Here is a 21,304-nt window from a genome sequence, read left to right on the forward strand (position 1 = left end):
TTTTGTGGCAGGCATCTTCCTCTGTTGAAAGTTGGAAGGGTATGGTTTCCGCCATCTCCCTGATAAAACTGGCAAAGGAGAGTGTCGTCTCTCTTCTATGGGGGAAGGCTCTGAAAGGAGCTTCTCGGAGGCTTCAGAGGAAAGGTCAGAGGAGGTATCCCCCCTTGGATCATAGGTAGTTTCTTTGCCAGAAAGAGGAGGGAGGCTAAACCCCAGAGTCCGGGGTGTGGGCATCAATGGACGGTGAGGTGGCACAGAAGATGGCGGTGTCGGCACAGAGGGCACCAGAACCTGGGAGACCCGATGGTCCAGGGACAAGATCCAGCATTGGTGGTCTCATCCATGGAGATGGGCCAGGAGCCGCATCTTACTCCTCCCAAGAGTCCGTAATCAGGATCGAGACCGGAGGAGGTACCCATGGTTGGCTGGGCACCAGTAGGCCCAGCTGGTACAGGCTGCGTCGGCAGAGCACAGAGCAGATGTCCAGACTTTACAGAAGTCGTGCCAACATGGAGGGCGCCGGTTCCGATGCTGGTATGGGAGCCGGTGTCAGTGGTGACTGAAAACCCCAAAGGGCATTGAGGACTGCCTATTGGACCACATGGTCCAACTCCTTTTGAAACGAGGGTGCAGACAAAACTGACCCTGGAGTAGGAGGCAGGCTAGACATCACCGGAGCATCCATGGGGGTCCTTGGGGGCTCGGTGCCCATCACAAATATCTGTGGGGAATGCCTCAGGCTCCTGGGTCCAGAGGATGGGGCTCCTCTACCCGGGGCCTCTTTGGAGGCAGCTCTGTCAGGGCCGATGCCATTCCAGTGTTGGTGCCGGCACCAAATGGCGATGCACGTTGGTACCGGTGTTGATGCTTCCCATGGTGCTCGGCCCAGTCCTTCTCTGGCGCAGAGGATGATGATGCGGAAGCCTTGGAATGGGTCGATGACAGTGAAGGTCCATCTCCCACTCCTCAGTCGTCTTGGCGGGGCTTCGATGGGGAGAGTCCCAAGTCAGATGGCCCCCCTTGACTCTAAGCACCTGGCACCGGGGTCGATGGAGCAGATTGCTTCGATCCAAACAAGTGCTCCATCTTCTCCAGGCGGGCACACCAGCCATTGGGGTCATCTGGGCACAACTCTGACATCAATGGATGTCATGGGAAGCCCCAAGGCACAGGACACAAACGTCCTGCAGGTCCGTTATGGACATAGTCCGCAGATACTCGGGGCACTTTCAAAAACCGGTTGCCATGATAAAAAAAAGGCAGTGTGCGGTCGGTGGCCCACCGGGAACAGACTGCAAAAGCCAGAATCGGACTTACCAAACATCAGAGTCATCGAGGCGCAATGGGGAACCCTGGAATGGGGTAGAATTTGAAGAAAAACTTCAAAAATTTCCATGAGGAAAATGTGAGGAAAAATTTACACAGATCTCCAGTAACCATGAGGCAACCGCTGCGCGGAATAAAAAGAGACTGAAGACGGACCCCGTGTGGCCACAGGGTTAGTGGCATGCTGGGCATGCTCAGTGTGCCAGTCAAAGTTCTGTGAGGACTACTATCCTGCTTGTCCTGGGAGAAAGATAATTTGGCCAGTGGTTTGAAAAAGATGCCGGATAAGAAATGCAAAGAAAATGAAAAAATGTAGTTAACAATGCAAAACCTAAGAAGGGGATCCTAACAGTGCAAATTCTTTGGCCAAAAATACCATTTTTAAGAGAAATAAAATCTCTCAAAAACCATCATGGGACCACAGAAAACCAGCATCCAACAGGAACCGTGAATGAACTATGGAGTTGCTGCAGCATGGAAAATGATGCACATGAACAGAAAAAGGCTTTTGTTTTTCCAAAAACTTCATGAAGTTTCATGTCTGTTTGGCACTGATGTATACTAAAGTGACTCACTTGTGTCACTGGTTAATCTGCTTGTCTTCAGAGAAGCACTGTTTCTCTAAAGGAGAAAAGGCTCAAATAGTGCAGAAGTGCAAAAGTAAACGTCCTTAAGCTTTGACAATTGCTCCGGCAAATAGAGGGAATGACTGAAAGACCACTAGCACAGAAAGGGAAAGAAGTTAGAGAACTAGCAAAACAAGGGAAAAATTACTTTAAAGAATCAGATCAGCAAACAAGGAAGAATAATTGGCATAAGCATAAATATAATGGGAAGTATAGAAAGATATTCCAAAAATATCACATGGATCAAGATTTGACATAGTACTGATTAAGGAGAGGTGGTGAGAGATTGACAACGGCAGAACAGGATAGTGGACTTCAGACAATATGAGGAATAGAACTAGAAACAGTTACACATCTCTTTGCTGGATGTGATGTGCTAATGTCAGAAGGCCTGAATACAGAAAGACACAACAAAGTGGCACAGCTTATTCACTGGAAATTGTACAAACATCCAACATCAACATACCAAATATAAGGAACCCAACCCTAATCTACAATATAAATGGGATCTGACAGACGGCCCGCAAATGCGCAGTAGAGAGCGTTTTGTGTGCTTCGGGTGATGTGGGGTCGGGCTGAGGCGAGAATATGCAGCAGGATCCGAGCGTTGGGCGGGCCGCAACGAGCCCAGTGGTGAGGCGCGTGCGCGAGAGAGAGACCCCCGGAGGCCTCTCATCTCCATGTCTGCGCCGTCCAGCGAGAGCGGGGCTGCGCTTAACGGCACCCTGGGGTGGCGGGCGAGCGGCCGACGTCTTGCAGGAAGAATGAGGGACCCGAGCTGCTGTTGCCGCTGGTGCGACAACATCGGGAGAGGGAAGGGGTTGTGGATGAGGTGAGAGAGGAAGGAAAGGGAAGATGAGAGGGGATGGACAGAAAACGGAAGAGGATATGAGTGCGTAAGTGGTAAGGGTAAGACATTCTGGAGAACATAAGAGGGAGTGGAGGAGAGCTGAGGGAAGGGGTTGTGGATGAGGTGAGAGAGGAAGGAAAGGGAAGATGAGAGGGGATGGACAGAAAACGGAAGGATATGAGTGCGTAAGTGGTAAGGGTAAGACATTCTGGAGAACATAAGAGGGAGTGGAGGAGAGCTGAGGGAAGGGGTTGTGGAGAAGGTGGGAGGGGATGGAAGGAAAAGGGAAGATGAGAGGGGATGGACAGAAAACGGAAGGATATGAGTGCGTAAGTGGTAAGGGTAAGACATTCTGGAGAACATAAGAGGGAGTGGAGGAGAGCTGAGGGAAGGGGTTGTGGAGAAGGTGGGAGGGGATGGAAGGAAAAGGGAAGATGAGAGGGGATGGACAGAAAACGGAAGGATATGAGTGCGTAAGTGGTAAGGGTAAGACATTCTGGAGAACATAAGAGGGAGTGGAGGAGAGCTGAGGGAAGGGGTTGTGGAGGAGGTGGGAGGGGATGGAAGGAAAAGGGAAGATGAGAGAGGATGGAAGGAAAAGGAAAGAGGATGTGAGTAAGTGGGAAGGGTAAGAAGTTGTGGAGAAGAGAAAAAGAGGGAGAGGGAAGGGGTTGTGGATGAGGTGAAAGGGAAGATGCGAGGGGATGGAAGGAAAAGGGAAGACGATAAGCTCTGACCGACAGCCCACAAATGCGCAGAAGACAGCAGCTCTACCGCGCATGCGCAGAACAGAGAGCTCTGACCGACGTGCCGTGCATCTCTCTCCATGGAGACCAGAACTGCTGCGAGTTCAGCACACGGACAAGGAATATTGGGGGAGGAACGTCGAGAGCTCTGACAGATGTGCCGCAGGGGAAGGAGTGAGTCACATAGCGTAGTGACTGAGAGGGGACGGAGTGGGAGTGAGAATGAGGGGGGGAGGTGAGAGAGGGGGGGGAGGTGAGAGTGAGGGGGGGGTTCAGTGAGAGGGGAGGGAGGCAGTGGGAGAAAGAGGGTAAGACTGAGGGAAGGGAGTTTGAGTGGGGGCAGGGGAGGGAAGGGAGGTGAGTGGCCGAGGGGGAGGAAGATGAGTGATTGAGGTGAATGAGCAAGGGGAAGGGGGAGTGAGAGAGAAGTGTAGAAGAGTGCCGTTTATGAAAACCGAACCGAAAAATATTTTTTAACGTAGCCCGTTACGGGCTTAACGGCTTCTACAACAGAAAAGAAGAAAGAAGTTAGGATCACCTGGGCCATTCCTATTCCCACTAAAAGGAAGATTGATGCTAGAAAACCAAATATTGTAGTGAAGAAGAAAAACATAAGAAGAGCATTGCTGATACAATTGTTAGTACCCAGCAACTATTCTGAGGATCGTATGGAGAAAGTGAAGATCCACAGAGAAGCACAGACTAAGAAAATGTGCCAGAAAGATACAGAAACTGTCCCAATTATATTGGGTGCCACTGGCCTAATTAGGAAGAATTTCTAAGCACACCTTGAGATGTTACCTCTAAAGATTACATATCAGGAGACGGCTCTTTTTTGCACAATTTAAGTACTATGAAGGGCATCAGCAGAAAATTTGAGAGCTTGAGATCATTCTCAACATATCCTGGCTTATGAAGAACGTTCATTCCTGCACAAAATAAACCCCTCTGGAGACACTGCCCCACCAGAAAATCCCAGTGCACTGCAGTCATCTGAATTTCAAATGTTATCATTCCTTTTACATATGGTCTTTTGGACATTTTTCAACTAATTTCCTTGAGAGCAAGTATGTTGGGAAGAGTTTGACAGTTGAAGGCAGCTCATAGGAGATAGGCTGGTAGAGCTGTTAGAAAACTAATCACACGGATACATAGCCATCATTATTTGAGGCATAACTCAGATCTCATAATCATGATTTCTCTATCATCCTCAATGACGATTAGGGATGTGTTATTTTGTTTTCAAAATGAATGAAAAACTAATGAAATGTTAATTTTTCATTTCAAGCCATTTTTAAAAACTGGGACTCCTCTAGGCTTTCTCCAACCATCTCATGGAGCAGGGTCCTCCCTTCCCTTCCCTTGGTGGCAGGAGTAATTCCCAGTCACTCCTGCATCGCTGGTGCCTATTCCATAAAGGCCGAAGCCATTTTACTTTTTTTGCCATACAACAGAATGGCCGTTTTTACACTACGGAAGTAATGGGGAGAAGCCTAAGGGGACTTTTTTTTTTGTTTGTTTTTGTGGCGGGAAAAGGGGGCAGCCCCTAACTTGGATCTGACATTATTAAATTCTGTTTTTCGTTCCTTTTAAAATAATTATTTTTGTTTTAAATGAACCTCCTCCTAGATATTTTTGGCACACAGCTTAGTGCATATGCTCTCATTCTCTCTAACACTCTTGCCCCAGTACATTTTTCTCAACTACCTGCTAAGTATTCATGCTTTTTCCAGTGTGCTAGCTGGCTGGTTCTTCCCAGCTCAGTACCGACTGACACCTTAATTTCTCTTCCCCCTATTTAGCGCCAATAGGGGGCTGAGACATTAACACTACTTAACAATGACACTGGCTCCTCTTCCGATCAACTCAGCACTGATATTGCCTCATTACTGTTCCTCTCCCCCCTTCCACCATCTGTTCAGCCCTTAACTGGCTCCTCAGTGATGCTCCTTTCTGATGAAACTTACTCTCCCCCACTGCTTCTCAGTGCCGACATTGCCTCCTTCTTGCTCAGCATAACACTAATCCTTACCATCCTCACCAGCTGCTTTTGCAGCCTCAGCTTCTCGCCTTCTGCGGACAGATCGCTGTTTCTCCTCCAGTCGCTGCTTTTCAGCATTGGCCTCATCCCAGCGTCCGTTCTCCATTAATCTCTGATCAGGACGTAACCTGCTGTCAGTGGGTGCTATTCCATCTTCTGGGGCGTTAAGAGTTAGGGCCAGCTCTGAGAAGTAATACATATTCTCTGCATTCTTCCTAGGATAAGAACAGGAGAGGAAGAAATAAATACAGAAACTGGGAGGCCTTTGTAAAGAGAGGCAACTGAGTAAAGGAAAAACAAATACAACAGACAGAAGTAAAAAAGAAAGAAGGGGGAAGTGTAACAGATGATCAGGAAGATCAAGAAGGAAGGAAATCAATAACAATCATATCATGGAATAAACAAAATAAGCTTCAATCTCTTCTACTTAAACAGATGTTGGAGCACACTTGGGCAGTATTATCCTTAGATACTCACGGCAGTGGATTTCTTTTCCATAGCATGACCCTGCTCTCCTCTGTTCGCACTTCTGTACTGTTTTCTGTGCTGCTACTCCCTTGTGTTACTCGAAAACAGTCCATCTTCTCATCCCAAGTGCCCAGCAACACATAATGAACTTTCCCTAAGGAATCTGTCACCTCTCCAGTAACCTGAAGGGAAAGAGCAAATTGACTTGCATTCTGGGGCACATCAAATGCTCCAAGAGTCTAAGGACTGTATCAGTGCAGTAAAAATACTATAACCACAGAAAACAGATGATCTGCCATTTATAGCACAAGATGAACACTGAGCTGTAACAGCTGTTCCTTGAAAAAAGGATTTTAATGGACTGGTTTTGTGCAGTGCTCATGCAGTTAATAGAAATCCCTCAGCAAGTTTACTATGAACAATAATTTTTGAACACAGCTTGATCCACATAGGGCAGAAGATCGTTCTTGTGCAATAAACAGTACCTGCATGTAATCCACTTTGAAGTGTCTGAAAAGTTGAATATAAATAAAAGTAAATAAAATAAACTGATTCATGTCCCATTATAAAACATCAACCTTCATAGTAGAAAGAGAACGTACAAGTCCCAAAGAGAAGGCTCAACTGCGTGACTCCATTTAAAATTGCTATCCTTAGAAAATGAAAAATTCAAGTAAGGAGTGCCAGACTATGTTAACACCAGACTAGCATGAACAGATTAGAAAACAGTAATTGGCAAAAGGTAGACAGGAGATTTTGCTCTTTTTGTTTAACAGAAGCCCACCAAAATTAAAATGCATTCTAGAAGTTGAGAACTGAATATTATTCCAGAGATCACTCTTAGAAACACAGAATCATGATGGCAGAAAAAGACAGTATAGCCCACCCAGTCTGCCCATCCATTCAATTAATTTTGCATTATAATTCTCATCACTTCCTTAGAGATCCCCTGTATTTATCCCATGTTTTCTTGAATTCAGATACTGTTTTGGTCTCCACCACCCTCTCCATAAAAAAATATTTCCTATGATTACTCCTGAGTCTACACCCGTTCATCATCAGCCCATGACCTCTTGTTCTAGAGCCTTCTTTCCACTGAAAGAGGCTCACCTTCTGTGCATGGAAACCTTTGAGATATTTAAATATGCTATCTTGCCTTTCCTGTAGGGTATACATGAATCAGAGATCAGTCTAGGTAGAAAACTGAATTTGATAATGCTTAGTTAATATTTGAAAGAGATCATGTGGTGAGAGAGTAGGGATGTGATTTTTCTCCCTTGGGCTTTTTTCGCTCTTCATCCTCCTCCATCCTGAACGAATCTAACACCCAATCTGCTAATCAGAGATGCGAAAGGGTCAGCCATCACTTCCCGAAACAGAAAATCATCGGTTATGCCAGTACGGTTGGCTTATTAGATTGCCGGAATCGTTGCTGTAAGGTGATTTGTTTGGCTTTTTGGAGACCTGGCTAACACAAGAACTGGACCTATTGTCAACGTTTGTAAAATTGAGAATCAAAAGGGCTCATCAGGTAGGCATGCTCTGGGAAAATAAGGAACAGCCTCAAGTGGTTATAGCGAAACTACGGTACTTAATTATTCCCACAAAATCGAAATATTGTAGCAGCTGCGGGCGGGGAAGCAATTGATCTATAATGGGAAGAAAATTCTGGTCTTCCAGGGCTACACCACAAAATAATCGAAACAACGGCGAGAATTCACCCCTGTGTGTTCTAAGCTTTTTGCAATAGTGATTTGTACGGCTTTAATTTATCCTGCAAAGCTCCATGTAGTTCATGCGGGTGGACTCAAATGGTTTCTTTCCCTACAGAAATACATGGAGGAATTGGAAAATAAGTCAAACAGTAATGCCTGAGAGGCTAACAATGCTTTTGTCTCAAGAGAAATTTTTGATGTTCAATTGTCAGGGGGACGCAGTTCATTTTCCACTTTTGGTCATGACAACTATAGCTTCAGAAGGGTATAGCACACTGTGGGGATAGCAGTGCTTGGATTCTATTTGAATACAAATCTTAAGCATATTGGTATTAGGAATATGTTGGTGGTGTTATGTTCGCTGAATTTTTTATTTTATGGGTTGAATGGCTATGCTGTACATGCCTTTATATGATTATTAACTGGGTATTTTTCTGATTTTTAATGGCTCTAGGCTGGGAGAGGACATTTCCTACCAGGATGAAGGGAATGAGAGTGGATGAAGTTCTAATGCAAATCGTGATTTTAGTTTTGGGTTACATTCAGGAGAATTTTGGGAGGAGGGCTGGGGAAGGAATGGGTAGTTTGATAGATGAAAATACAAACCAGTCCTTGATTTTTAAAGAAGATATTTGTGTTATCTAAAGTGGTATGCACCGGGATCCTGTGGACATGATCTTTTTTGGACCGTGGGTTAAGTGGGAACCCAGGCTAGGGGGCTCACACTATACAACGATATTTGTCTGTCCATTTTGACTTTTGTATGGGTAGATAAGTAGGCAGCTGACTATTAAACTAATGTCCTGGAATGTATGGGGCATTAATTCACCAGTTAAAAAAGAACGGAGATTCTATGTATGCTTAAAAGAAGGCAGGTGGACTTGGACTTTCTGCAGGAGACCCACCTTAGTGACATAGAACACTGGAAATTGAAAAAATGGTGGGTGGAGGATGTTAAGTTTGCTTCAGCCACATCTCGATCTGCAGAAGTAGTGATTTTGATTTAAAAAAAAAACAACTCCATTTCATAGTTCACCAGTTTATGGTTCCCAAGGGACGCTGCGGCATTGAGGATTAAAGCTCCAATAGCTGAATCCATTATATTGAATCTGTAGACGAGAGAATTTTTTAAAAGATGTCCGACCAGCTGATTGATAACTAAGTGATAGCTGCCCTTACTCTGTACTTTTGGTGGGAGACCTGAACAGACTATCGCGAGAGTTACATCTAAAAACCCTCACTCATACCACTTACTTTTTTCTACTGATCATGCGAAACAGGTAAGAGGCAGCGATAGTGAATGCACTCTTTTGGATTCAAGGCATAGTTTCCACTCGCTATCTAACTTTGAAACGCTGTCACCTTCTATTCGATTCTATTGACACTTACTAATTTTCTCATTATGTGACCGTGTTTCGATTATTATGGTTGAAAAGGCCATGGAAGTAGCGGAGGCCTGTCATCAGGCGCCTGAATTGCCAGGTTTCTGAGAAAAGTCCCTCAACGCAGATAGAGGACTGTGGAGTCCTAAGACTCAGGTGGTCTCAACTGACAGCAGCGCAGGTCCAGCCGGATGATTCACCTCATCTCCAAGCCTTAGTTGGACTGCTATACTTCAGTTGTAGAGAAAGGGGCTCCCCTTTGCAAGAGACTGTCCCTGCAGGCAGGATGAGGCAATGGACATTAATGCTGTGACCCCCACATTATTGTAACTTTGTAGATGTCTCCAGCTAGGGAATTTCTACATTCGTGATCCCGATCGAACGGAATGCTATTCCAACACATGCATTAGTGAACTCTGGGAGAGTGAAAACATTCATTCAGGAGCTAAAGTGAGTCCAAACTGACTTCAAGGTAGTGACTCTGGCATGCATTCATGGAAACCAGCGACAACCATTAGGTATGACTGAAGACCCTAGCCAGCCAAGATATGGTTGAGGTGAGAGTACTCTCTTCGTTACCTTACCCCGTGTTTATTGGATGGTACTACCCAAGTCTGTCTGGGATCAGCTTACAAGAAGTTCTTCATAAGAACATAAGAAATTGCCGTGCTGGGTCAGACCAAGGGTCCATCAAGCCCAGTATCCTGTTTCCAACAGAGGCCAAACTAGGTCACAAGAACCTGCCAAGTACACAAACACCAAGAAGATCCCATGCTACTGATGCCAGTAATAGCAGAGGCCATTCCCTAAGTCAACTTGATTAATAGCAGTTAATGGATGTCTCCTCCAGGAACTTATCCAAACCTTTTTTGAACCCAGCTACACTAACTGCACTAACCACATCCTCTGGCAACAAATTCCAGAGCTTAATTGTGCATTGAGTGAAAACGAATTTTCTCCAATTAGTCTTAAATGTGCTACTTGCTAACTTCATGGAGTGCCTCCCTAGTGCTTCTATTATCCGAAAGTGTAAATAACCGCTTCACATCACTCTTTCAAGATCTCTCATGATCTTAAAGACCTCTATCATATCCCCCCTCAGCCGTCTCTTCTCCAAGCTGAACAGCCCTAACCTTTTCAGCCTTTCCACATAGGGAAGTTGTTCTATCCCCTTTATCATTTTGTTTGCCCTTCTCTGTACCTTCTCCATTGTAACTATATCTTTTTTGAGATGCGGCAACCAGAATTGTACATAGTATTCAAGGTGCGGTCTCACCATGGAGCGATACAGAGGCATTATGACATTGTCTGTTTTATTAACCATTCTCTACCTAATAATTCCTAACATTGTTTACTTTATTGACTGCTGCAGCACACTGAGCTGATGATTTCAAAGTATTATCCACTATGATGCCTAGATTTTTTTCCTGGGTGGTAGCTCCTAATATGGAACTTAACATTGTGTAAGTACAGCAAGGGATATTTTTCCCTATTTGCAACACCTTACACTTGTCCACATTAAATTTCATCTGCCATTTGGATGCCCAATCTTCCAGTCTCACAAGGTCCTCCTGTAATGTATCACAATCCGCTTGTGATTTAACTACTCTTCCAGCCATAATCATGAAGAATTGGAGTTTCCAGAACTCTTTCCCTTGGAGGCCCCTGGTCTTTTTCATGAAGACTCCTAAATCCCGGAGGCAACGCTGACAGGACAACTATACCTATGCTGCTAATCCAGAGATACCTGGGGAGGAGGGTTCAGAGTTAGAGGGAGAACCACCCATACAGAATGTCCTACCTGGCCCCTTGGAGAGGGAACCATGGGGATATCTGGGAAACTTTAGGTGGGCTCAGAGGGAGGATGAACATATATAACAGGTGGATGGAAAGATAGTCCTTGGAGCAGAGCTTACACACCTGTTCCTCCTTTTGTGATCAAAGGGGAGTTACTTTACGGTTACAAAAGAAAGTGTAGAAGGGGAATTGATAGAACTCCTGGCTTCCAAACCTCAATGACTACATCCTCTTAGTGTAGGATCGCCTTTAAAAAATGCTGGGGAGGTGGCCTGCCTATATCTGGAAAAGACTCAGAATTCTCAAGCTCGAGCTTACAATCATCCAATAGTCCAATGAGCATTCCAGCCAGGTGCTTGTCCTCCTTCCATCGTCAGAAAGCTGTTAGTCCATTGGCAAGGACCCTATGAAGTTTTAGAGAAAATAGGGCCTGTAAATTACAAAATAGCTCAGCCAGATAAATGGAAAAGCACTCAAATCTATCACATAAATCTCCTGAAGAAATGGGTGGCGCAGGAGTGCAGTGTGGTACAGGAAGGAGAGTTTGGCCCAGAGGTTTGACCTGAAGTGGACCAAACCCATTTTCCTTTCGGAAAGCAGCTATCCAGTGCATAGACAGCTGGCCTGAAGCAAATAGTAGAGAAAAACAAGGATATTTTCTCGAACCTGGTTGCACCCACCTGATGCAACATGACATTACGTCTTTTGGAGTTGTAGTACATCAACAAACCTATTGGATTCTCGAGGCCAGGCACCACGTCATCAAGACCAAAGTGAAGGAGATGCTCCAACTCGGGGTAAACGATGAACATAACAGTGACTGGTCCTCCCCATAATGTCGATACCGAAGCCAGAGGGGAGCATAAGGTTTTGCATTGACTTTAAAAAGGTCAACGAGATCTCAAAATTTGATGCCTATCTGATGGCTCGAGTAGATGAAATGATCAAGTTGTCTGGGATCGTCCCAATTCATCTTTACCCTCGATCTTATGAAAGAATATTGGCAGGTACATCTCACGCCTTCGGTGAAAGAGAAGACTGTATTCTTTACACCTGGTTGACTTTTCCAGTTCACTGTATTCCCGTCTGGCCTTTATGTTGCCTCCGCAATGTTTCAATGATTGGTCAACCGCTTGCTCTGCCCACATCAAAAGTATGCAGCTATCTACTTGGACAACCAGATTGGAATACACTTCTTCGTCAACTCTAGGCTGTGCTAACCAGTCTAAAGAAAGCAGCGCTAACAGCTAAGCTTAAGAAGTGCTTCCTGGTAGGGAAAGAGGTCCAGTATCTTGGCTACACCCTGGGGAGTGGCAAGGTCAATCCACAGACCAGGAAGATCGAGGTGATCACCGGGTGTGCCAGTCCCACAAACAAAAGCAATACAGAGTGTCCCTAGGCTTTACAGGATATTACAGGTTTATTTCCAACTATTCAGAGAAGACAGAACCTTTCACAAGGTTACTGATAAAGAAAGCATCAGGGAAATTCCAGTGGTCAGAGGAAGCAGAAGTAGCCTTCAGAACCTTAAGAAGGTGATATGCTCTGAAACGGTCCTGAAAAGCCCAGACTTCACCAAACCCTTCATGGTACAGACTGATGCCTCAGAAGTTGGCTTAAGTGTCATCTTAGTCCAGGAGAAGGATGGCCAAGAACATCCTGTGACATACATTAGCCAGAAGCTGATGCCACACGCGAAGCGTTACTCAATATTTGAGGAGGCCTTGGCAGTCAAGTGGGCTTTAAAGGCCTTGTGTATTACCTGCTGGGATGGCAGCTCATGCTCATAACGGAGCATCAACCACTCTTATGGATAAATAGGAACAAGGAGTCCAATACAAGAGTGATGAGATGGTTCCTGGCCCTATAGCCCTTCAACAAGATCTGACAGGGCATAAAGGGAGAAGGCCAATGCGGATTTCCTGTCAAGAGAGGTGTTCTTTGTACAGGCAGATGCTCATCCCAGCGAGGCTGAGCTGACGGGGAAGGTATGTGAGGGAGTGTACAGAAAAATCCCTCACCCTATCTTAAAGGATCGGGCACAGCAGTCTCACCCAGCCCTCCTTAAGGTTGAGACCTAGAGGAAATCCTGGGTGAAGGGAGGAGCCTATCACTTTGTTTTCTGTTGACTTTTACACTGTAAATAAAGTGCACCCTATGGAACAGCCAGAGTCTGTCTCCTTTTTGTCTGGCTTTTCTAAGGCACTACCGCTCAAGTTACCACAAAGACAAATTAAATAATGGAGAAATTACTTACCTGATAATTTCCTTTTCCTTAGTGTAGACAGATGGACTCAGGACCAATGGGTATAGTGTACTCGTGCTAGCAGTTGGAGACGGATCAGATTTCAATCTGACATCAGCACCTAGTACATATACCCCTGCAGGAAGTGCAGCAGATCAGTATTCTTCCTTGCAAAGCAGTATGGATATATGTGTGAATTGATTAACTGGATGAATTTAACTCTGATAATTTAGGTGCAACGTTAAAATTTGATTACTTTTGATTATTGAACTGGTTGATTGACTATAGCTGGAGACCGCCAGTATCTTCAAACGGAAAGCGTCGACACCCGGCAGGGTGGATGCCCTATGTAAAGGTAAAACATGGCTTACCTTGATTTGATGAACAACCATGTATAACGGCAGCCGAGGGTGGGCTGCTGAGTCCATCTGTCTACACTAAGGAAAAGGAAATTATCAGGTAAGTAATTTCTCCATTTCCTAGCGTGTAGCAGATGGACTCAGGACCAATGGGATGTATAAAAGCTACTCCCGAGCTGGGTGGGAGGCTGCCCGAGGTCCGATTAGGATAGCTCTTGCAAATGCTGTGTCCTCCTGTGCCTGAACATCCAGACAGTAGAATCTGGAGAAAGTATGGATGGAGGACCATGTTGCCGCTCTGCAGATTTCGGCAGGCGACAGTAATCTAGTTTCTGCCCAGGAGACCGCCTGAGCTCTGGTAGAGTGGGCCTTGACCTGTAGAGGTGGTGGTTTTCCCGCTTCTACATAGGCCGCCTTGATGACTTCTTTGATCCAGCGGGCAATGGTTGCCCGAGAGGCCACTTCCCCTTGCTTCTTCCCGCTGTGAAGGACGAACAGATGGTCCGTCTTTCGTACTGGTTCCGACATTTCCAGGTATCTGGATAGCAATCTGCCGATGTCGAGATGGCGCAGGGATCGACCTTCTTCAGACTTCTTCAAACCTTCCATGGTTGGCAATGATATGGTTTGGTTGAGGTGGAAGTGTGAGACTACCTTGGGTAAGAAGGAGGGAACCGTGCGTAGATGGGTGATTCTGAGGAATGGATCACGGCAGGACAGTGCTTGTAGCTCAGATGCGGCGGGCCGAGCATATGGCCAGCAAGAACACCATCTTAAGGGTTAGTAGACGGAGAGATAGGCCTCGGAGGGGTCTGAAGGCGGGTCCCGCTAGGAATTCCAAAACTAAGTTGAGGTTCCACAGGGGCACTGGCCACTTCAGAGGGGGGCGAATGTGTTTGACCCCTTTCAGGAATCGTGAAACATCTGGGTGCGTGGCAATGTTGTTGCCCTCGCTCCTGGGACCTTAGCATGACAGGGCTGCCACCTGAACCTTGATTGAGTTGAGGGACAGCCCCTTCTGAAGTCCATTCTGTAAGAAGTCCAAAATTATAGGAACTTTAGCGGAATGTGGTTTGGTGCTGTGATCTTCGCACCAGGCTTCAAATACTCTCCAGATCCTTATGTACGTTAGAGATGTGGAGAACTTGCGTGCTCGGAGGAGGGTATCTATTACTGACCCCGAGTATCCCCTCTTCCTCAGTCGGGCCCTCTCAATGGCCAGACCATAAGAGAGAATTGAGCTGGGTCCTCGTGGAGGATGGGGCCTTGTTGCAGTAGGTCCCTGTGTGGAGGCAGGGGTAGCGGATCCCCTGCCAGTAGTCTTCACATGTCTGCGTACTAGGGTCTTCTTGGCCAGTCCTGGGCCACCAGAAGGACTAGGCCTCTGTGTCGCCGAATCTTGTGAATGATTGCGCCCAGCAGGGGCCATGGGGGAAAGGCGTATAGCAGGGTCCCCAGTGGCCAGATCTGTACCAGGGCGTCGATCCCTTGTGACTGTGGGTCTCGCCTGCGACTGAAGTATCTGGGTACTTGAGTGTTGGATCTGTTCGCCAGCAGGTCCATTTCCGGAATCCCCCACCGATCCACTATCATCTTGAAGGCTGTGGAGGACAGCTTCCATTCTCCCGGGTTTAGGCTTTCTCTGCTGAGGAAGTCTGCTGTGGTGTTGTCTTTCCCGGCGATGTGGACGGCAGAGATGTCCTGGAGATTTTCTTCCCCCCAGGACATCAGGGGGGCTATTTCTAAGGAAACCTGTTGGCTTCTGGTTCCGCCCTGTCGGTTGATGTATGCCACCGTGGTAGCGTTGTCAGACATCACTCTGACCGCTCTGTTTCGAAGTCTGTGGGCAAATTGCAGGCACGCTAGCCTGACTGCCCATGCCTCTAGTCGGTTGATGTTCCATCCCGACTCTTCTTTGTTCCACCGCCCTTGGGCGGTTAGCTCTTCGCCGTGTGCTCCCCATCCGCTTAGGCTGGCATCTGTGGTGAGCAGGGTCCAGGTTGGGGAGGATATTCTTGATCCCCGGCTCATGTGGTTGGGCTGTAGCCACCACCGTAGCTGGGTCCGCACTCTGGTCGGTAGAGGTAGGTGTACAGTGTAGTTCTGTGATCGTGGACTCCACCGAGATAGGAGAGAGCGTTGCAAAGGTCTCATGTGACCTCGAGCCCATGGTACCACTTCCAATGTGGATGCCATTAGACCGAGGACTTGTAGATAATCCCAAGCTGTGGGCCGGGTGGCGCTCAGCAGTGTCTGGAGTCGGTTCCGCAGTTTTGATCTCCTCGTGGGGATCAGGCTGACCTTGTCCTCCTTGGTGTCGAATTGGACTCCTAGGTATTCCAGCGACTGCGATGGCTGTAGGGAGCTCTTGTTCGAGTTGACTACCCATCCTAGGCTTTCCAGTAGAGTTATGACTCTGTTGGTTGCTCGGTGGCTCTCCTCCGGTGACTTTGCCCTGATCAGCCAATCGTCCAGGTAGGGATGGACGAGGATTCCTTCCTTCCTGAGTGTCGCCGCTACCACTACTATTACCTTGGTAAAGGTCCGCGGTGCGGTGGATAGCCCGAAGGGTAGTGCCCAGAATTGGAAGTGTTGGTTCAGGACCTTGAAGCGTAAGTAGCGCTGGTGTTCCTGATGGATGGGGATGTGCAAGTAGGCCTCTGACAGGTCCAGGGATGTGAGGAATTCTCCTGGCTGTATTGCACGTATGACCGACCGCAGGGTTTCCATGCGAAATCTTGGGACCCTTAGGTGTTGGTTGACTGACTTGAGGTCCAGGATGGGCCTGAAGGTGCCCTCTTTCTTGGGTACAATGAAGTAAATGGAGTAATGTCCAGAATTTATCTCCCGTAAAGGCACTGGGGTTATGGCCTGTAGGGTGAGGAGTCTGGTCAGTGTAGCCTCCACTGCCGTCCTTTTGTGGGGGTCGTGGCAGGGAGATTCCACGAACTTGTCCAGAGGGGTTCGAAGGAAGTCTAGGTCGTACCCTTCTCGGATGATGGCTAGGACCCACTTGTCCGAAGTTATTTCGACCCATCTGCGGTAGAATAGGGTTAGTCTGCCCCCTATGGCTTCTTCCCTTGGATGGTTCGGCTGATTCTCATTGTGGGGTGCGGCTGGGACCTGAACCCGAGCCGGTTCCCCTCTTGCTGTGCCTGTTCCGAAAGGACTGGTTTCTGGCCGGAGGACGAGGTGCTTGGTAGGTATTCCTGTAAGGGTTGAAGCGCTGTGAGCTTCTGCCTCTGGATGGCCTGGGAAAGGGGCGCTGGTTTCCCTTTGACTTGTCTTCTGGCAGACGAGGTAATGGAGAGTCGCCCCATTTGTTAGCCAATTTCTCCAGTTCGCTGCCGAACAGGAGGGAACCCTTGAAGGGCATTCTTGTAAGGCGTGTCTTGGAGGAGGCGTCGGCCGACCAATTTCTCAGCCAGAGTTGTCTCCTGGCTGCCACTGAGGATGACACTCCCCTGGCTGCTGTTCGTACCAGATCGGAGGCAGCGTCCGTGAGAAAGGAGAGAGCTGATTCCATGTCTTCTCCTGGGGTGTTGTTCCTGGCTTGAGATAAACAGTAACGTGTCACCACTGTGCAGCAGGTCGCAATTTGAAGCGACATAGCTGCCACCTCAAAGGCTTGTTTCAGTATGGCTTCCAGGCACCGATCATGTGCGTCCTTGAGGGCCGCCCCTCCCTCCACTGGTACGGTGGTGCGCTTAGCGACTGCGCAAACTATGGCATCCACTTTGGGGCACGCTAGCAGCTCCTTGGTCGCTGGGTCCAGGGGGTACATGGTAGATAAGGCTCGACCCCCTTTGAATGAGGACTCTGGCGCATTCCACTCCAGGTCGATTAGCTGTTGCGCCGCCTGTAGGAGGGGAAAATGGTGGGCCGTCTGTCGGAGGCCCTCTAGCAGGGGGTTCATTCTAGGTTCCCCCGGGGTGCCTTGGCTCGGGATAGCGAGCTCAGATAGGCATTGAGATACCAGGTCCGGAAGGTCCTCCTTTGCGAAGAAGCGTCTCATGGTTCGATGTGGCTCTGTCCCCGAGGGAAGTTCTCCCTCCTCGAGGGGCTCGACTTCTTCCTCGGAGTAATCCGTTTCTCCGTATGTGGGGCTTCTGGGAGGTGGGGGCCTGTGCCTAGGCCTCGAAGGTCCTGGGGCATGAGGGTCTTCCGGTGGATATGGGTCTGCTCGGTAATCAGACTGCATCTGGACAAAGGCGTGGATCCCTTTGAATAATTCCACCCAGGAGAGCGAGGCCGGTTCTAAGTTTAGGGGTGCCAGGTCTCTGGGGGTCCCCGTCTGAGGGATGGTCTGACTGGGGCCTGCTAGGTCCGGGGTGTTTCCTGAGGAACTAGCACTTAATCTTGGGTGAGCCTGGCCGTGGGCTGGAGCTCCTAGGGCCTCTTCACATTGGGCGCATAGGGAGTCTGCTTCCTCGCACTGTGCGACTCTGAGGTTGCATGCAGAGCAGAGGCCTAGAGCAATTATGCCTGACTCTAGAGGTGCCGCTTCTGCGGACGCATGTGCTCTTATGCGATTCATTGCGTCTGATATCAATGTGCGCCGGTGCGCTCCCAGCCGTAGATGTGCGCTTAGTAGTATGCGCGAGGCTTAAGTGTGGAGGATTACTAACGTGCGCCTAAGGATGTGCGCCTATTAATGAGCGCCTATAATGCGCACCCAATTATCGGCGCCTATGATACGCGCCAAACCTTGGCCACCTATGATACGCGCCCGATCCTTGGGCGCCTATGATACGCGCCCAACTATTTTCGGGCGCCTAATATACGCGCCCGTTACTTGAGCGCTTAGCTTTATTTGGGTGCTCGAGCGGGCGGAGGGCGGTGAACAAGGACAAGATGGCGACGGCGAGCAGGCAAGCAATATGGCGACCTCCTTGGAGGGTCTCCACATGGGCAGACCCTGTTAATCCTCAATCCTCGGAGACCAGTAAGTAAAGGATGTACGCCTTACCTTGTCTTCGGCGCTTCCCAGTTGCAACCCAGGCGGTCTCCGGCTGCGGGGGGAGAGGCCACGCTCGAGGATGTGTGCCCGCCGCCTCTAAGCCGCACCCGAACTCGTCTCGCTCAGGGGCTAAGTCCTCGCCGCGAACAGCTCCGAACCGAGGCTGCCTCTAAGCCGCACCCGAGCCCTTCTCACTCGGGGGCTAGGTCCCTGCCGCGAATCGGCCACCGGACCGAGGCTCTTACCTCTGAGGGACCACGGAAATCACCTCGGGAAACTCGACTGGGGGAGGGACCAGAGGGTATCACCGCAGGAGTGCGGGGCTCGTCTTCAGGTAGGATATTTCTTTAAAATTTGTTTGGTAGAACGCTCAGCGAGCGTGAGATAGCTCCTAACTGCTTTGGAGATGGAAAATACTGATCTGCTGCACTTCCTGCAGGGGTATATGTACTAGGTGCTGACGTCAGATTGAAATCTGATCCGTCTCCAACTGCTAGCACGAGTACACTATACCCATTGGTCCTGAGTCCATCTGCTACAAGCTAGGAAAATAAAAATAATCAAGACTGACAAATCTCAAAGACAGTGTAATGTGGCCAAATACTATATACCAGAGACCTAATCAAGTTTTAGGGTCACTTTTTGGCCTCTAGATTTCTAGAACACCAACATGAGCACTATAGATCCCTGCACAGAAGAATCTCTCTATTGTCTTATGCGAAGAATGTGCAAAACTGAACTCTCCCTTACCTTCCAGGGAGAAGAGGTCAGAATTGAGATATCTCAGAATAAGAGTCTCCCTTACCTTTCTGGCAATGTCCCGTGAGAAGTAGCTATAAGGAACAAACTTCAAATTGCACTTCTCACCAGTCTTGTGATTCATAATGTCAATTTCACCGGACTGTGGGGGAAGAAGAGAAGAAAATGACTTCTTTTTAATGGTAGGAAGCATATAAAGAGCTATTCAGGAAAATAAAAAGTTGCTTTCCTGTAACAGGTGTTCTCTGAAGACAGTTTACCATTCGCAAACATGGGCGGTATTACAGTGCTTTAAGTTGAATAGACATTCTTCCACAGCGTTCTGGAAAAGGCCTAAATCCCTTTCATTGCTCTAGCCCATCAGTCCCAGTTGAGCTACCTTGTAGGTCCCCTCAGTTCTATAAAACACTGACTGAGGGGAGAACTGCTTTGAAGTGGAAGAGAGAGGGTTTGGGAGAACACCTGATACAGATAAGCAATTTTGCCTTCTTTGAAAACAAGTGCCTGAGTCACAAACATGGGGACTTTCTATCTAATAATAAAGTAACATAGTAAATGACAGCAGATAACGACCCAAATTAATCTGCCCAGCAAGTTGTTTAGGTTAGCAACTGTCACTCCTTACAGGTTAATCTTTTGTTAAGGGTAGTAATTGCCATTAACAGAAGGCACAGAGGTAACATGCAAGCAGTAACAGATTGCTCCTGCTTATTTATATTCCACCTCTAGTGACACTTAAAAATGGATTACATTTAGGTACCTTAATTATTTTCTTATCCCCAGAGGGCTTACAATAAAAGTCTGTATTTGAAGCAATGGAAGGTGAAGTGACTTGTCCAAGATCACAAGGAGTGTCAGCAGAACCCTGCTTCTCTGGTTTGCAACTTGCTGCTCTAGCAACAACACTACGCCTTCACTTATTAGGAGTTGTCTTCCATAAAACATGGAAAAAAACCCTACCACTACCACCAAAAGGAAGGAATTTTTTAAAATGTATTTTAAAAAGAAAAATAGGAAAGATAACACTAAATTATGTAATATGCTCTAGGGGGAATAAAGCCAGGCCTTACCCTTCAAAGAGTTAAAACCTACCATGCCTACCACGTCTATCTAGATAGTAATGCAAAATGAATATAGGAAATGATCTCCAAATTGTAGTCTTACATGTCTTCACAATGGAAGTACACTTTAGGTAAGCAACCAAACACTCAGGCTGACACAAAAGTGCGTTCAGCAGAACGCACAATTTTACACATAGTGTGTGCAGTTTGTATGTGTAAACCTGTCTTCAGGGATATACTCCCCCTCCTTCCCTTCCCTCCATTTAAATTTGCATTCAGTCTGTGCCGAGTGCACATTTTAACTTAGTAAGCGCACATTTTAATTCCTGATGCATTAGCATTATATTAGCTTATTGCATGGGTAATTACAAAAAGTATCTTGAGCGTTAGAAAACAGTGTATTAATTTTCAGCACAGTTTTAACGCTCAGCTTTCTTTAATCAGCTTGACCTGCCTCTCTAAGGTTAGAACTGCCTGAGAATAACAGAGTTGCAATCTGTTATCGGATTAGAAATGATGGGGCCGATGCAATAATGTGCGCTGAAAGCGGACGCTGACTTTTCAGCGCCTGTTTTAACGCACAAGGGGGGCGCCATGCAATATGGAAATTTGGGGGTCGCGCTAGGAAGGAGGTGCTAGGGTCGCTTGCGTGACCTTAGCCGCGGCTGCCAGTTATGAAGACTGACACCAGTAAACTCAGCCTCGGTTTTCATAACCTGCCTGTCTGCCAGTAATAAAAACGGCCACCAAGTTTATCGGCAGCCATTTTCATTTCTGCAGGCGGCCGGTTTACTGGCATCGGTCTTCATAACTCGGCGGTCTGCAGAGTTATTTTATTTTATTTTTTTTACTTTACAAAAAAAAAGTACAGAAAAGCAGTGTTTTCTGCTTTTCTGTACTTCTTTTCAGTGTGCTCAGCTATTAACACCTGCTCCAGACAGGCGTTAATATCTGAGCGATAAATGTGCA

General features: G+C 47.4%; 1 protein-coding gene across 2 annotated transcripts in view; it reads right to left on the reverse strand.

The window, feature by feature from the left end:
* OSBP (oxysterol binding protein) overlaps positions 1-21,304 on the reverse strand; it is a 201,378-nt gene that overhangs the window by 20,534 nt on the left and 159,540 nt on the right. The window contains exons 11-13 of one of the 2 annotated variants that reach the window (XM_029575088.1): positions 19,321-19,416; positions 6,067-6,239; positions 5,590-5,804 (exon numbers count right to left, since the gene is read on the reverse strand). In XM_029575088.1, the coding sequence (XP_029430948.1) occupies positions 5,590-5,804; positions 6,067-6,239; positions 19,321-19,416 (484 nt within the window). Of the gene's footprint in view, positions 1-5,580; positions 5,805-6,066; positions 6,240-19,320; positions 19,417-21,304 lie in introns of both variants that reach the window. The other variant, XM_029575087.1, reaches the window with a different exon arrangement.

The sequence above is a fragment of the Rhinatrema bivittatum genome, chromosome 13, assembly GCF_901001135.1.
Source record: "Rhinatrema bivittatum chromosome 13, aRhiBiv1.1, whole genome shotgun sequence".
NCBI classification, from domain to species: domain Eukaryota; kingdom Metazoa; phylum Chordata; class Amphibia; order Gymnophiona; family Rhinatrematidae; genus Rhinatrema; species Rhinatrema bivittatum.